An 18959-nucleotide genomic window follows, 5' to 3' on the forward strand; every position below is an offset into this window, starting at 1 on the left:
GTAAAAAGCTATGGTCCTTTAATATAAACTGCACGTAGAATTTAATTTGCATTTTGTGACGAGTCACCGGCTTACAGTGGCTTAAGGCAAATATTAATGCAAGTGTTATGTGACAATAAAAAATTATTATTATGATAGCGTTCCAACAATAGAGACCTTTGCTTTACACTTTAAAAAAAATCCATATTCTACTCAAATCCAAAATGGAAGAAGAACGTTCAACCTCTAAAGCCTTGAAGGAAAATGTCATGGCGAGCTAATGATGTCACTCACCGTATCCGTCCAATCAACATGAGCGAAGTGCAGCACTTCTCCAATCTCCCACTTTCAATTTCTTGAAATCCAATTACGTAAGAACCGAGTTACCTGACTTGCGGGGCAGGAGGGAAACTTTGAACAAGCTGAGTTTTTAAGATGGAGTGACTTACAGAAGATATCTTCCAGCCGAAAATATATTTTGTCACCCACCAATCGAATCAATGAAAGAAATTACGCCTGAGAGACCATAAAAAAAGAAATCCTCAATGCCCGTGTGAGGGAAACACAGAAGAGCAATCAGATAAGCAAATGTTGCACCGTATGAGTTATGAGAAATACAGAGCAACGACAATGATTTTTCAAGAATCGCTGTACGTCTTCAACTAGCTCGACGAACAATGCAGATAAATCCTTCAAGAGCAGTCCATTTAGTGAGCTCATACGAGGATTACATTTCGATAGTTACCTTCTTCATCGTCTTCGAGGCAGTAAAAAGTAAGGTTCGGAGAAATAAAAACCTCACAACGAAAATTGCGACCGAGAGATTGTGATATAACCTGACTCGTAGTAGTTTTCATTTCGCTGAAATTCATTAAAACATTTGAAGAACAAATATTTCCAGACGTAAGACCGAATTTAATGCGCAATATCTTATTTTGTATCAAAAGAATTTGCAACACGGATAGCAAAGATACATAAGCTACCAGACCTAACTAGGCCCACCAGAAAAGGTGATCAGAAATGAACTTGGAGACAAAATTAGCAACATAAGGATCGAAAGCATCCAATGCAAAATATAACAAGAATTTTTCCACTCTTTCTCATCAGGGCTCTTCAACGATCGGAAAATACAAGGCAGACGGAGCGTTTTCAGCTTCACGCGCACACTAATGTTTGAACTACTGCGGAAAACGCGGACATTTCTTGCGGAATACCAGCCCTGGGAGTCAATTATCTCAAAATATCCGTAGGAATCCGAAGCGCTTCGCGAATTTTGGGCCGGAGAACGAAGGCACGCTGCGCCTCGGCATGGCGAACAACATTCTGCCACTTTGGCAGGCACTTCAACAAAAAGGAACCACGAACACGATGCATTACGAGTATGATATGCGATAACCGAATGAACATTTCCAACCTACATGCACCGCCACGGGAAAGGATAACTGATTTTACCTCGGCATCGAGATTTTCTCAATGGAGGGAATAATTACCGAATTAACTAGGTCACAGGTAATTTAGTACTCTTATCAAAATGAATTCGGGTGGCACATGCAGAGCGTGGGAGGTGACTCGGTAAAACGCGCAACGTAGCCATTTGAACTGAGCGAAATTAACGGCGATTGGGTGTCAGAATCGGCCAGAATCCTGCGATTGCTTCGAAGTCTCTACTTGTCATCGTTCCAAAGGCTCATAAAAAACCCCAGCCTCTGAGAATGGGGAACTTGAGCGGCAAAAATACGTAGAGACAGTTGTTCACTTATACTCAGTCCGTTTGTCTCCCACCAACGTATTACCTCAGCTACTCTGACAGAGGAATACCTCTAGGGGAGGAAAAAAGTGAATGCAGAACTGCCCCACTATAAACGGTGCGAAAAAGAATGTTTTAATAAAAAAGAAGGAACGCCAGGTGCATAATGCAGACGCCTGCACTTGAAAAATCGGCAGCAATGAAAATGAGCTATTGCTGTAAATAATTCACATAATAAATAGAAAACATAGATGAATTAGAAGTGACTGTAAGCATTAAATAGGTGTCCTAATTAGCAATTGCTTATAAAAGGATGATTAAAACTATATTTACGTATCTCGTATTCCTGGGGAAAAATTATGAGAGTAAGTGAGAATCGAGGGTTAGAGAAAAGTGTTAGAGGGTAAGGAAGTATTAGCAATTAGTGCTACGGATTGCTGTGATAAAAAAAGAGTTATAAAAATCGAGGGAGAGAGAGGCAGCATGAGAACCACAATCGTTTACTACTCCAAGTACTAAGTGCACCATTCAGGAAAGGAAATAGAAAAACTGGAATGTAATAGCGCTTCGGGATTATTTGTAATTTGCCTCGTAAAATACACTCAAGCACTTGCTGGAACTTACTCGTGATACTTCAACAGTTTCATTTTGCGATCCACAGTCTAAGGTGCAACGCATTGAAGACGCCACTTCTACGGCGCGGCGTCAGAGCACTGCTCTGCATTAAGAAAACGGTTTACATCCTGCGATTGCCAGTGAAGTTCCAAGGACAAATACTGCCGCGAAGTCGATACATACGTATCAATGTAGCTTTAGGCCTGGGTGAACTACAACCACATCAGGAACCTGTAAATTATCACCTAAACAGTGTTTCTAAAGCCAATCAACAAAGGTACCACTATCTCTTTTGTTTCCGAGTTAAATTCCTTTCTCCTTTGATTTTTCACCTTTATTATCAGAAAAGGTCAACAACATCCCCGCGATAAGATCATTCGGTTGCAATCACGTACGATGGGTGGAGTAAAATCTGAATTTGCGAATAACGTGAAAATCCCGACTATGGAGTGACAACAGCAATATACTCATGGCAAGTGTCCCTATACCTTCACGGCCTCGGACGACAACCGATCGAAGAATCCCGGAGCTAAAGCCCACGCAGCTAATCTCCAGCGAAAAATTAAGTTTATCCAGCGAAGGCACGGGCGGTAAATAACACGCACCGAAGAATCCCACAACACGTACGCTTTGCTTTAGACTCGGTTTCGAGAAGAAAAAAAAACCGGAAGATTATCGGGACGTCAGGAGCTATCGCATGGGGAAGAGGCGGGCGGGAAAATAAAGCAAAAACGCGCTAAATAACTGTTCGGTCCTCGGCGAACGAGGATCAAGAATTTATGCAAAGGAGCGGAAGGCTCTCACGCCAGAGAACATCTCGCACATATCCCCTTTGGGAAATCCCCACTATCCGAAGGACGCTTCTCCCCATCCCCATACTTCCCATCCGCATTCCTCTCATATATTATTTTTTCACACGGAGCCCTTTCATCATGCGGATCGAATGACAACTTAATTGCAGTCTTACGAAAGGAGGATAGGACAAGGTGGGGGGCGATAGAGAAGAGAGGCAAAACTACCGCTGATGCTATTCGTGTCGCATGCAGTATAAAAATAACATTGCACGAGATATGAATGCAACAAATGCCGTAGATAAGAAGCTGCGTTTCATGAAATATTAAAAATTTCGGCGTTCAAATGAGCACGTGCGTGGGCAAAATCGGTCAGAAAAGCAATAAAGCGTTATTTAATCATATACGAGTGGAAGGAAAACAAATTTTAGAAGAAGTGGGATAAGGCATTTAAGGATAACTCCAGCGGGGAGAATAGAAAAAAATACATTCTTGGAAAAATATTCTCTTCAAGTAGCTCTGCAAGCACAGATGAACGAAAAGAATGTTTAATGAATACGAAGAAGAACATAAATCATCAAAATAACGGCGCATGTCATCAGTGATATTATGCAGAAAAAAAACAGGCAGCTAATGCGACGGAGGAGAAGAGATCTACAGCAATTTACCCTGATTGATGACTACCAATGTTCATGAATGCACCTCCTTGAAGGAATTCCAGAGCGAAGCCATCATTTTTATTCATACAATGTATTCATCATTCTTCCCCCACAATATTACTAACACTACAGGGCCTGAGAACAACCTGTAGAGGGCATGACGACTTTGAGCAGAGTTTCTCCAAAATTTCGAGCACAGCCTCCCTACCACAAACACAGGCACGCATGGGGCCCTCATGCCTTCCCCAGGAGATCGGGAGCTTAGCGCGTGAATTACAAGGTAAGTGGAGGAGTGTGGGGTGCAAAAGGTCAGGAGAGGGAAGGGGGATGAGGCGGTGGAATGGGGTAAAGAAACCCCTCACCCCCTTACGTTCCTTACCACTGAAACCCTCATCGCCGAGGCTTCCCTCCATCCCCAGCCTCACTTCCGAGTATTCGCGAGATCCAAACAGCTCCATTTAAGAGGATTAAGAGAGACGCATATGCATGCTTTAAGTATATGCGGTCTAATGGCGTGTCACGCGTCACTGCGGCATAAGGGGAAGGGAAGTATCATTTTGACTCCCACCTCTTCTCCCTTGATGACACCATAACCCTTTCACCTAACTCCATGAGAGCGCATATGGTCGTGTTACTGCTCCGTGCGTGCTCCCGGGCGCGTGAGAAATGTCCGAAACAAGATGAGGTTATGATTCCCAAAGTAAATACTCCCGTCATACACGTTCCCAAACCGGCTGGTACGCTTTGGGTCATGAGAGCACGCTGGTGGTGAATTTCTCTCGTGTTTTATTCTTATATCAACAATTCAGCGCTGAATTAATGAGAGTGGGTGAAATTATTAGCAGAGCCGCGTCCAAATACGACCGATGCAAACAAGATACATTAATATGCATGTATTTAAAAACGAATTTTTCAGCGACATCCAGCAGAATATTTAAGGTGTGATTGACGCCGCTGCACGCAATCAAGAATTCACAAAGAATTATTACGCAGATAATGATAAATGCTTACATTATTGAAAAAACGGAGTTATTAATTGAAAGAGCTAATATTATAGCAAATTTAACACAAATGAAAGCAGAATTGCATTAAATTACATAAAAACTCTGTATGCTTTCTAAGCACGCATGTTAGTATAAAAAATCTCAATAATGGGCGTTTTATTTGTGTCAGGGATGCTATAAACCAATTAATTTCATCTCATGTCACAGCAGAATCTCTGAGAACACTGATAAAGCCGAATTTACATGGAAAACGACGCTGGAATATACCAAAGTAAAAGAACTGGAGGAAGAGAATACACACAATAATAAGCCTGTAATCCGCGTTCGTATCAATGCGTATATTGTAGGCATTTCAATACTCTCTACGACATAAGGGGAACAAATACGAACGGATGAAAATCGATCGAATAAATTTTATCGGGTACATTCGCGACGGATTCCGACGGGTAAATCCGCTGTGCAGCGAATTTATTCCGCAAAATCTGCTCGCGCAAGACAACTGGGGGATGGATAGAGAGATACGAGGGATTAGAGGAGGAAAGCTGCCCCGATGCATCAGCTCTTCGAGAGCATCCACGCACGACATCGGGTGTAATTGAGGGAACGGACCGGAATGGACTGGCGCGGATGACGAAACTAAAAAATAAAAGAAAATTCCCACGCCCTCTCCATCCACTAGCGAGTAGTTCTCGCTGTTTTGTAGCTGGCATTGTACATGAGTTTGTGATGAGTTGAGTGAGACGTCGAAGAAGAATGAATATACATCTTCAAAACAAACATATGAACACAAAGCATAACATCATTGGTACATGGAGGAGAGCCAAGTTCATTTCCGTAACAGAAAAGTTTAGGAATGATAGTGGGAGATGGTGTCATAGAGCTTGGTTTATGTTATTTACCCATTTAAAGTCACGAGGGCTCATCATCACCACACGACGTATTTTTCCTTATACTTAATCCGTTTAAAATTTGATACCTTATTGCGAACTTTTCGTGGAAAACACTTGACAGTTTAAATCCGTAATTAATTCGAGGAAAAACTTTTAAATTTGAAATATAGTTAAGAGTTGACATGGGTTAAATTTAAAAGCCTTATTAATTCGAAAAAGTTAAATACGACTGGTCGAGCGGGGGCAATTCTTCCTCTTTGGATTTCAGGTTTTGAAGGTTATTCCCAACTCAACCATGTCGGCTGCACCATCCGCCTATGCTTGAGCCACGAATATTACAAAAGAAGATCCTCAAATCAGACCTTAAATGTGTTATCGCCCACAGCTCATTTAAATGGGGTTACAAAAGTCACCACTCGCGTCGCTGACGGACGAAGTGACCCGGGTTTCACGGGGAAATAAGGGATAATTAGGGGCGTTAACCGATATTTAATCACGAGATGATGTAATCTATCAAAGTCATAAAACCTCAATGCTATTTCTTGCAGTTACAAGGATTGCACTGCAAAGTATTGGGAAGAAGTGGATCGCATTGCATTAATCATCGCGCTGCGGACATTATTGACAACCGACAAAAATGAGACCGAAGCGGCTACAGAAATCAGCCTTCTTTGGTAAGGAATTGGGCCTCCTGTATGCAGTCCCATAGTTATTTCTATTCAAAGTCTAAGGGAGGAATGTGTTGCGGGGGTGGAGGAATGCTCACGCGAATCGTTGGTCGGATTGGGAGGAGGGGGAGAGGAAGAAGCGGGGATTTCCGAGTCCAAACTGCCGAGGCCGCGTAAATATTCATTCCGCATTAATGGCGTCGGTTCCTCCACTCCCGCCCGCTCGTGCTCCTCACCTCTGAACACTTCTCACTCACCAGAGCACCGCTGACACGGGGCAAGGGATACATGGAGGACCTTCCCACCGTTCCCCTTAACTTTAACGCGATCCCCTCCACCCCTCGAAAACACTCCACCAAACACAAAACCACACAGGGGGCGCTCCTTAAGCAATCAATCATCGCTACTACAGCACCCAAATAGTTGCACAAGGATACTCAAATGACAGCTTGGGAACTGAATTGAAAACACCGTTAACCTATTATGTAACTAAAATGATTACTTGACAGGACAGAAATAGACGCACAAGTCAATGGTACTCACTGCGGAATACGAGACCTTAGTTTCCATGGCCTGAGTAATCATTGAATTAAATTGTGTGGCCATAAAATCATACTTGCTAGCTAGCGCAACTTTTTGGTACTTAAGTATTCATGTTTGTACATAGGTACCTCAACGGTATTCACGGTATAAATTTGCCTACTCAAATACATTAATAAAGAAATTATTAGGGCCTTTAAAAATTCATGTGAGTACTCGAGTAGCAATGACAGATTAATTACTTTTGCCACATCCCTACCCCAAAACCACTAACAAGTGACAAACACGCACCACTTGGGAGCATGTATAAAACCCCGGAGCGCGACGCTGATGAATAAGCTGCGAGGAGAAAGGAAGGCCAAGAGGGATGAATGCGCGATCGTGCTGCGGTGGGAGTACACTGAAAGTGCGGGTGGGAGGAAGGGAGGGGTCAGGAGTCGTAGCAGCTAGCAGCCGCCACCGGGCATCCGTCATTATGTCCCCGACACATCATCGTCATCATCATTCCGACAAGGTGTATCACGGACGGGGTTCGGCGATTGGGCATCGATCAAGCCGTGAGTATAACGACCTGAAGGGGGCATATGAGGTGAGGAGGGGAGGCGCGAAGTGGCAGTGAGGCCGGTTCAGCGCTGCTTTACGGTTTAGGGTTTTAGAGTGGTTTAATGGCGTTAAGAGGAGGGTGGGGGAGGAGAAGATTTAGGGTAGAGATGTGTGAAGGTTAAGGGGTCGCTGCTGAGCAGAGAGTGCGGCAAGAACGACGTACCCTCATAGTAAGTATACATAAACCAAACCGACTTTCGGCTCTTGCACATGCGACCAAGATTGAAATGGCAATCCAATGTGAAATTCGTGCGTAGGTTTTGGATTTAGATTAGCAGTCATCGGCAATCCAATGTGATGTGATCTCCAACCCCTCTATCTGCGACCTTTACAAGTCTGGAAAGATCCCGGATTGGCTGATTCCGAGAACAACGCTTGCTTGCACGTTTTGCTAACATAGATTAAAAACATTATTTCCATTAAAATTATCACTCACACGAAGAAAGGGTATCAGGATTGCAAAAAATCTATTTTTAAGCATTTGATTGAAAACATTTTTCCATTTTCCACAGCTACATAATGATGTACTTGGGGGCCTAAACGTTTTTCTCAACCTTTGGCTACTGCAAAGCTACCTAGAGGGCTCTGTTTGCATTGACTATAAGACTGCTGCTTTTCGCGTTAGGATTTTAGAGTGTTTCGACGGCGGTAAGTGGAGGTTGTATGCGGAGAGTTACGGTCGAGAGTGGAACTGGAATGGGGCACCGTGTTAAGGACGACGCAGCTACCCCACGACTAGGCCCACAGGTGGTGGTTGTGCCCGCGCGAGCTAATTTGTCAAAGAAATTTCGCAGCTAGACGGATGGTGCCAGCTCCCGCTGGCTGAATGATAATAACGGCACTCGGTGCAAATGGAAAAACTGTCCTCGCAATTTGATTAGCACGCCGAGAAGATGAAGTGAGGCAAATTGGATGAACTACGAACGTGGCAAAGAATAGCGAGGTTCCGTCGATCCTCGCAGAAGGCTTATTGAGTAGGAATCCAATAATTTAGATAAATATCCAATGAGTGCGACAGTCACACCCAAAGCACTGGATTCAATGCGCGTAAAAGTTGTTGCGGGGGCCGGGCGGATCAAGGATTTTTGCCTGGGGGTAGGGGTACAAAGGCTTAGCAGGCAAACGGTCTTCTCATATTTGAGATTAATAACAGAACACAATTCCTATACGAAAATATTCTCTTTATTTTAATATGAAGCTATGTGACTGAGGCTCCATAATGCACAAAACAAAACGAACGTAATGATAACCAAAGATAATTAAAAATCTTGTCTATTTTTCAAGCGTATGGGGGGGGACGTGCCCCAGTCCCTCCCCCTAAATCCGCCTATTGATAGATATGGGTTATGCGTTTGATAGATGCTCTTAAGATATAGGAGAAAACAAAAATAATAACTTAAGTCGATTTTCATGGCACAAAAACTCGGCTAACAATAAACCGTAGGTTTTGCATCAGATTTAGTGATTGCTAAGGGATATGTAAAAATGATATATATATTCCGGAAAATTTGTACTTCAAAAGAAATTGGTACGGTACGCAGTCTTCGATGCTCTCAGAGGAGTTTACAGGCTCAATATACCCCGAGGGGCAATATGTACCACAGTGGTAAAAAAAACAATCCGTAGCGTTGAAATCCATACTGGGCGGAGATGATACCATACCAAAGCTACACTAATTGATGTATTTCGCTAAGAAACTCTAAAGAAGCTGGAAGCGATATTTATCCTAATAAATTGAAATCTTTGCGTAAGCCCATGCTCCGGCCCTGTCATGCACTTCAATTTTGGACCCTACGGAAAAAATATGGAAATAGAACAGCGTATCTACTCGACGTTATTCAGCTGATTTTGAGCGGGTGAAATGAAATAACAAGCTATAGATGTACCATGCCTCAACGACTAATTATCTCCCATCACATGGCAGGGGAATGGTTCTAATAGTTGCTGTAAAATTTCACGTCAAATTTTCAAAACTACAACCGAAATGCCAAGAATAGGCCGCAGGGGCTGACTGGGATGGAAACGTGGAGAAGAATTTCTCCCGAGCGCCACTATTCGGCTCTTTTCGCCGCCATGGAATTCCGACACGCGCCCGCGTACGGAAGAGGAGAATATCCCAACAAAGGATAGAATTCAATTTGGGCAGCGACGTTCAGCGGGTATGGGAATTGCGTTACACTGCTCCTCTTATAAGCGCACGTCCATCGCAGAATAAGTTCCCTCGCTGGCCAGCTTACTTTTTTTCCCTCCCTCTACAACACGCATCAAGGACTTCTTTTGTCTCGCGCCACATCAAAATGAATATGATAACTTAAAAGGACTGCGAGGAATAATTTCAAAGGGAGGGGAAAGAGCTCTGTAAAATGAATCCTCTTCTGAAGAGATATATAGAAAAAAAATCGTAGAAATTTTTCGGGAACAATACTGCTGAGCCATGCAATGGCGAAAGGGATATGGTTTCTAGATGGCTTAAAAACAAAGCACGTGTGATGCCGCAAAAAATAACGGTATGGTTACATCTCAGGTTTGCATACATCCGCTGATTGGAAACATATCTATTTCGAAATAGCCGTTAATGAACATCACTGCTATCGACTTTTATTTCGTTATATGGCCGTAAAAGAATGTAACTGTAGTTGCAAAAAAGCAGTACCAAAATGCCCTTGGAAATCTCCATTCTCATTAATTAAAGGCGTCAGAAATCACACGCAAAATTGTATATACCCGGACATCACATCAATGCTAATCTATTTTAGGTTTCAATTACTGTTAGTCAGCAAAAAGAATAGTTAATTAGGCAAAAAATGAAAGTTTATTAAGCATAAGGATTTGAGAAAAGAAAACCATTGTAAATAAAGTAGGTCACATTATTTTTAGTAAATTAACTGTACGACCGCATGGTACTTCCCACTCCTTACTTTTATTTTCTCTAACAATTTAGGTCGGATTTAAACGAAAACATAGTTGATGATTTTGGGTTTTCAAATGTTTTCGCTCAAAATTTGTAGAACAAAAAAAATAATTTCGATAAGATAAGATAGTATATTCATTATCCTGTGCGTGGATAGCAGTAAACTGTACAATAACGCAATTATAATAACTGTGGGTAGGATTAGTACCCATTTAGGAGATAGTGTAATGCATTGCCAAATAGCAAAAAAACACAACAGTTTTTCATTCATAAATAGAATTGACTGCTCGATACCGGATCAATGAGACTAGAACTATCAAAATGAGACAGACTCTCATGGCGCTTTTGGACACATCCTTGGGGAAAATGAGAAATATTTCCACGAACGAAAATCGGGGACATTCTTGGATGTGTATCGGGTGGACATGGGTAAACACTAATGAACTTCGAAGGGCAAGAGTATATATACCCACAATGACAGATACTCGATTGCGTACGTGACAAACTCGAACTCGAGGGAATCGTAAGAAGGGACTACTTTTATAAAGCTGGAGTGGGGTATAATACACCGACAACCGAGGCCATTGTATCAAAAGCAAGTTCTTAATTAAATGGTTTTTACAATAACCCGACGAAACTATCATTGAAAAGTACAAGAAAAAATGTTAGGGACAATTTTATGGCACCAAAATAAGACTAGAGAGACCAGTTTAATATATTATTGTCTTTACTGTATTGCATCAATTATCGTACTTCCTAATAATGATAATTTAAAGACTGGACAATTACTTGAAGGGAAAATATTGGGTAAGCGGGGAAGGGGTAGAAAATATAGAAGACTCTTAGAGAGAATGAAATAAAGAGAATAGTACTTACAGGGAATTGAAGAGTGAAGTTCAATTTGGGGAGAGGGTGATTCGCAAAAAAGCTCCAAGTAAACCTAAATTAACCGGCAGAATACCTATAGTAATACTTAAGACTACAAGGCGTTTTTGATACCAATCGATAAAATAGCGGTAGTACAATTTTTTATAGCATCGCCCATGCCTAAGAGCCCCTCCTCGCCTCCCTTCAACTTCAGCAGGGCCCGACGTCACCGGTCGAGCCCCTCCGCCCGGGACCCGTGGAGTCGGTGAGTGCGATGGTGGAGCCCCACCCACAAGAGGGGAACCGCCCGCCCCACCGCATCAGCAGCGACTGCACCCCTTCCGCACCCCCGGCTCGTATTTTCGCCGATGCGGCATCTGCTCGTGGGGATGTTTCATTTCACTTTTAGATCACGACGGTCGCCGTAATGAAGTTTAAGCCGGTCGGGAAGGGACGGGGATAGCGGAGAGGGAATGGGTATGGGATGTATTTACGCACGTAGAAAGAAGAGAGAGAACATAACACTGCCCGAAGGGAAAAAGGGAATTCATTTCTGATGGCCAAGCGGACTACATTGAGGAGTCTCCAGTTTGCCCCGTAGAACTTATACTTTTTGTATCCTCTTAGAGGTATACGGTTGGAGTCCTAACGTCTACAACCACACGCCACAGCGGGGTTCTATTAATTTTTACATGATGTTTGATTTATACTGCCAATTCAAGCGCTTTGTAGTCGGTTTCAAAAAATGCTCGGATAACTGCCCCAATCATCGCTTGATTCACCGTGAAATACGGATCGCTCTACCGTCAGCGTCTCGATAAGACGACTTAGGTGCACACATTTAAATGCACGGTGGAAGATTTTACAAGTAGATGCAGGCACGAGAATCCTCTATAAACGATGCCGATCCATATGTCTTCCGCATACGAGATGGGTCTCCGAGAGGACATTGCATGGTGAAGCACTTTTCTACGAAGTATGTTTTGAATCCCACACATCATACCGTCAAATATTTCCTTTTGCTATTTGACAAGGTTTCCCTATAATGACTAGATGAATAGACGGGTAACACATATTATTTCTACGTTAACTCATCAAAACCGTAGATATTGTAGAAAACATCAGCCATGATTTACCGAGACGAAAGCAGCCCTACATTTAAAGACGTTCTAGCGAGAATGAATCCATGAATCGGTGATTCATTGAGTTACATGACCCGTATCGCTAAATCTGATTGGTCTTATATTTTATCAGAAGATTTTCGAATAAATAAGGACGAAATCAATTGCTATACACAATTAACGAAGTAAAATTACAAAGAGCGGAAATACTAATGAAAATATTTCTCTTGAGAGATATATTTCGCGATTAATCATTAGTACTAAATTACAATATTTGGAATGCAACATTTAACATATTTGGAGAAACAGATAACGAAGAAATCGATCTAAACATCAATACGTAAAACAGGACGAAAGTCTACATTTATTTGGAATAATTACTTCTTTGTGTAAAGAATTTTTTCAATTAAGTAGATCAAAATCAATAACAATAAGGTACGAGACGGAAACAAGATGTGCTCGAAAACAGTGCATCTAAAAAATTCGGTAGTCTCTTGAGTTTTCTTTCTGTGGAAACTTCATTGAACACCTAATTTCTATTGATCATACCAACGTTCGTTGTTCGATGAATAGAAGCCGTACATTTTACCAATGTTTTGTACACGCGTGAAGCCAGGATGAACAAAAAAATAAAACGGAGGACGGAGGGAGTGAAAAAAGGAACTGAGTATGGTCAGCGAACGAGAGAGGGGAGGAACGGTCGTTTGCGACGCAGAATGTACATTTATATGTGTAAAAAAGTTGCGAAATAATAATTTTAAAAAATAAAAGAAGTGGTCTTCTGAATATGGATGGCCGTGCCGTAAGGGCTTGGTTGGACTGGAGAGAGGGGGATAGGAGAAGTAAGAGTCGACGTTGAAGGGATCGTTGGGGCAACTGGCAGAGGGTGAGATAACAGCCTCCTCTTGTCTGGACCCACGGAAAACTCACCGAGTCGAACCACAACCCACCCCAGACCGACTTTCTCCACCGACTGAAAATTCATCAACTAAATAAGTGGATGTAAAGAGGATCCCGTCGACGGACCCGTTTTGAAGGTCTCCCGCATATCTTTACGGCCATCAGCGAATGCCGAGCACAACGCCGCCGGGCGGCGAAGTGGAATTCAGCCGAAAAATTACTATTAAAACCCCAAATTTTTTCAGCCTACCTTTTTTTTGGTCGGCCGAAAAATCGTGCACCTAAGATAGGGGATAGGGAAGAGACCGGAAAACCTCGGGTGGAATTGTTTGGCCGCGGGAGGGAATTCAAATGCGAGGTGACTGATATCACGTGAATAAAGAAAAAAACACTGGTAATAATCCATCCATTTGGATGTAGCATGCAGGCATCTTGATATCGAGGGCTTTCATTTAAATTCAGGAGCATCCTCATAACAACGCTGTCACTTAATAATCACATTGGTGCTTTCTCATATCACACACTGATGTGTTTTATTATGACGAGTATGTTCACCATGGAAGCCGGAGAGAAAATCATAGCGTGATAATGAAGTAAGAACACGGGCTATTCCCAGGAACTGAGGCTGGTTACTCGTGAGGACTCAATCGTATGAGCACCTGCTAATGATCCGTCGCAGACGATCGATAATCCAATAGCGAAGCACTAATAGACCAAAAATCATATGTAATATCAATTAACGGAGACGATCGAAAAATCTCTAACTACAACCAAAGGAATAAATTTTTTCGCCCTCAGGCTCAAACTACAAAATCTTCGTAACAGGGCTACAGAGCATAATTGATAATAAGCAAACGTGCAGTTACTTTTTACATTCATACGGAACCGTTTGATGAAGGGCAAGGGAAGTACAAACTGTTGTGCACATGTTGAGAAGGAGTTAACTCATAGCCAAACGTTATTACTGAGCTCTCATCACATAACACAGCACAAACTAACATGGTGTTACTTCACGGTCGGTGGTAAATTGATAGATGGGGAATGAGTGAATGCCTTTTCACGATAATGGCAAAAGCGCAAAAAACAGTGAAAGGCAAATTTAATTGTCACAAGATTAAATTTTCTACACTGCATGTAGTATTCCTTAGTCTCCATTAAACGACTAATGAATGCCTAAGTTTGTCAGTAACCGGCACACCTGAAAAATGTGAGAATTAGACTATAGAAGAAGCCTGAGAAGTAGCAGCCTAAGCAGAGGATTTATAAACCCATGGGAATTTCGTACCACTTGACCAGAACTATGCGCTCAACAATCAGAGGAAATTAGCGGACGTTGAATAGAAACGCAACCGACAATGAATGCTGCAATGAATGATCACAACACGGAGAAAAAAAATGTATCCTTCCACAACACACAGTAGAGGAGCGGGGTCAGCTCAATATGGCCACCGGGGAAACAATTAATCAGCGCGAAGCGAAAAAGAAAGCCCTTCGCCAGGTCGACTGGCGTATCCGCTTCCTCAAAGAGAAAATTTATGTTTCGCCCACGATGGATGAAGGACTAACAACTCACCGTCTCCTTCCCCAAGCCCATACTTTCGTATAGCTCCTGTCATCTAATGAAACAATTCTTGGGAGACAGTCACATATTACGGAGATAAAGCCGAAATCACACCATCCTAGGTCAAGCGCAAAGGCTGCTAGCGAGCATATTATTATTACCAATATAATTCCAGTTCTATGATTTAGATTTAGATTTCTTCATGGAAATTCTGACACATCACTAGCATCCATTCTTCACCCCTGGTTCTAATCAACAGTGCCGTAAACGCTAACATTCTTACTGCCAACGGGACATAATAGCCGTCGATCAATGAAGTTTGCTCGTTGTAACGTTAATAATGAGTACGTCAATTGTTTATTTCTGAAAAATACAGATTTCAACCTATCGCGTGTTTCAAAATTATTTTTGAGTTTATGGGGTTGAGTTTATTGAGAAATTATTTTAAGAATTAGAGAATACTAGGTGACCCATGCGAAAATTTCATACTTCTTCCCTCATAGCGTGAAAGAGTGAAATTTTCGCACGGGTTATCTTATGGGAAATAACACTCACCGATGACTGTCAATCTTGCGTCGGCTCGGATCGGCTTATTCGGCCCAGAAGGAAGGGCCTGGCACGAGAACTCCGCGTCGTCGGACAGCGTCGCGTTCGTTATCCTGAGGTTGAACACGCCCGACTGCCTGTCCGTCATCATCCTGTAGTTCCGGTACCCGGATATTTCCGACTTGAAACCTGTAAACGAACAGAAAAAAGCGTTAGAATACAATTTTATTTTCGAGACAAGTATGTTTGACAATGTGATCTTGTTCTTTCCCGGCGATTGATGCTGGTGAGGTCTTCTCGGGTTTTACACCGGGTGAGTTGATTGCAGGCCGATATTTCGATGGCCATGAGTCGATGTAAAATTGCTTACCGGTAGAAAAAATAACCAGGTGCTCATCATTGAATAATCATCAAGACAACTAAATGTTCACTACTCTTAATGCTCTTTAACATTGATTTAATCATTGAGGGAGATGCTCAACTAAAGGGTGACGACACCGAAATCATGCCCTAATGCATGCTGCAATCGCTTCATTAGGCCCCACACAGAGCACCTTAAAATAGCTTCGCAGAAGACAGAATGACGATAAGATCGAATACTTCGGGTCTGAGAGCGGTCGTCGCGGAGGGCTAGGAAGCCGAAGAGGTTGCTGTTGAAAGAAGGAGAGGTAGGAGGGAAATCTCATCGAAAGCTCACGCTCACATTCCCCCAGGGGATTAAAGTGACGGCCGCAACTTCCCACTCACACAGACACTCGGCTGGTGTGTACACACCGAGTGCTGACTCGCTTAACACACAGATACTCACACAGAAGGGTGGGGGGGGGGGGGGAAACCCGAAAAATCGTGTACCCGCTGGGAGTGAGGGAGAAGGAGGGATTGGTGAGGGAACAAAAGAGCAAACGAGACGAAAGAGTAGGGAGGGGAACCACCCCTTGTGCGACCTCTGCATCGCCGACCACCCACGGGAGACCGCCTCTTCTCTCCGTGACCGGACGTCTCGAAGCACCGGGGTGGACCGCCTATCCTCGCGGGAGACGCCGCCGGGGTGAAAACCTCGCCAAGACCAGCTCTCCGAACTTACGGGTCACTTCACAGGTCCGTGCGAATTGACACGCGCGTGGTTTGCAAATGGGAACGAGTTTCGCAGCACTTCCGAATTCTGTGGAGCATTGAGTGCAAAGCCTATTTAATGTCCAGACGCCCAGTGTAATAAACGCTGCACAAGATCAAGCCTCCAAAGAATTTCAAATTGCAGCGATTCAAGTACGTATGCACTGAGTGGTACGACCGGATAGCGCAAGAGTACCACACAATATTAATACTTGTCAAAACACAACTTAGAACAGATTACCAACTCAAAAATATAGCAGAGTGATCGAGAAGCGGGTTTCATTAAATGGCACTACTGAAAAACGAAATAAAAACACAAGAAATGTCATAAATAAATAATAATTCGGGCACGGCATTACTTTATCGGGGACGCATTGATAAAAAAGGACTTCAGTTAATACCTCACGTCACAATTTTCCCTTTGATATCCGCCACAATTCCATAACTTTCGAATCATCCATTTTTACTTTTTCAGCACTTACAATGTATTAAATCAACTTTCAAATCTGCAACTACTTCACAGCTCATACCGATAAATTTAGCGCCCAAAACAATTTTTTCGGTATTTGTATTTTCCTTGGTTGCTAACTGCGTTCGCTTCCCAGCCAGCTTTCATTTCTCTCGAGCGTGATACACATCGTATCTTTGATGCATTCATCCATCGCGCCGTAGTATTCATACATGGCCACTCCAAAATGTTAATTCTGCGAGTCATCTGCAAGGTGAATATAGGCTTTTGCATTCACTTAATCCACAAAAATAAATATCGTCCGCTATGCGCCTGTACTTCAGAGAATCCCGCAGCTTGACGTTTTCCCATGGGTAACGGCAGGGTGCCTTTCTCGAGGTCAATGAGATGAGTGGATGGCTATTCCTATGCATTTCTCCGTATTTTCAGGTCATGAGCCCTTTGGAATTTTTCCGGAGACAAAAAGAAAGTTGAAAAACAACAAGGTCATCATGAAAATCAACTTCGCTGACCTCGGAAATATCAATGCAGATATTTTCAGTTGATGTATAGGCTACTCTGAGGATATTTTGGACTTGAAAATTCATAAAAACGCTGAGGAGGCGTCATGCTTACTAATAAGAAAGAGGTGGATTTATTTTGACGGAAAGTGTTATTAAATATGACCAATAAGTCTAACTGTTGCACAACAAGTTATTATTCGCAAGTAAAAAAAGCAGGCTTAATACTTTAAACAAAAATATGAAACGCAAAATTCGATAAGTAACAGACATTTTCGCCCAACATATTTTGCGATCCAAGGAGCCTGCAGCCACACGCTACGCCAGGAATACAATCACTCTTCGAATGTTTCGTGGCGAGAATTCTTGGAGAATTTGATAACGGAAAATACGAAATGACGGCGAGGAGTTTGCATAAATCATGAACCCAATTCCCCCCTGGCAAGAATAAAATAAGCTGAGGAAAAAGGTTCGAGCTGAAACGCTCCTGCACGATGGAGTATCATAATCGGCAAGATACACACTCTTACCTAGGCTGCTCACTCAATAATACACTTTCAACACCTCCCAAGACGCTAGGCTTAAAGGCGAGGAGAAAACAAAAAACTCTCCACCAAGTTTTCGGCAAACATTCCGAACGCGCGAAGCCACCTTAGGGTGGAGGGAAAAAAATCAGTCGCGACTGGTCGAAGGGAAAATAATAAAAAGGAGAGATTATCGATCCCCGACGGAAAATAAATAAACGACAGAAGAGGCGAATTCTTTTGGGGATGCTTCTTTGCCGATCACAGCTTTAAGCTGCCGGGGAGGAAAAAGAGGAAGGAAAAATTGCACGGAAGAGGCAAACGATAAGATAGAAGGCTTGAGCGCGTAGGCTAAGGAGGTTGGGCGGTAAACTAAGTATGTTCATGGAAATTTACTCTTTTATCAGTGCCTCATCGACTTATGGCCACGAAAACAGGCTTTCCGAGCAAAATTTTCTGGAAATATCATTTGAAAAATCAACATTTTTATGCAGGTTCTTACGGCGGTACTTGCATTTGAATTGGGAAAATGTCGACCAATCCTAGTATACATAGTCATTCGTCGTTATATGCATAGAAAAGAAAACGTGACACGCAACATTTACGGTCTCTTTATATTTCTAACTCTACCACAATCGAAAATGGCATAAAAACATTAAAATGGCGAACGAAGCATTGAGTGTTGAATTTACTACTTGCAATTATCCACGATTATAAAATTTAATACTGCCTAGGTTTCAATGTTACTACATCATATTTACCTTGACTTGAAAATATTCTACTCCATCCCGGTTGAATCTTCAGATTTTATTCATCAAACCGATTTTTGAATTGTTGACCAGTGATGATGATGAACACATGCGTACAATTATAAAAGGCAGTTGTTTGAAATCGCAGTCGCGGACCTACCTCTATAAGGGAGAGAATATAAGCGTGGGGCAAGTCGGACAG

The 18959-nt window shown here is 42.5% G+C and overlaps 1 protein-coding gene across 3 annotated transcripts in view; it reads right to left on the bottom strand.

Moving 5' to 3' along the window:
- LOC124166651 (nephrin-like) overlaps nucleotides 1–18959 on the bottom strand; it is a 463238-nt gene that overhangs the window by 119405 nt on the left and 324874 nt on the right. For all 3 annotated transcript variants that reach the window (XM_046544272.1, XM_046544271.1, XM_046544273.1), the window contains exon 2: nucleotides 15412–15591. In XM_046544272.1, the coding sequence (XP_046400228.1) occupies nucleotides 15412–15591 (180 nt within the window). The remainder of the gene's footprint in view (nucleotides 1–15411; nucleotides 15592–18959) is intronic.

Source organism: Ischnura elegans, chromosome 10 (genome assembly GCF_921293095.1).
Source record: "Ischnura elegans chromosome 10, ioIscEleg1.1, whole genome shotgun sequence".
NCBI lineage: Eukaryota > Metazoa > Arthropoda > Insecta > Odonata > Coenagrionidae > Ischnura > Ischnura elegans.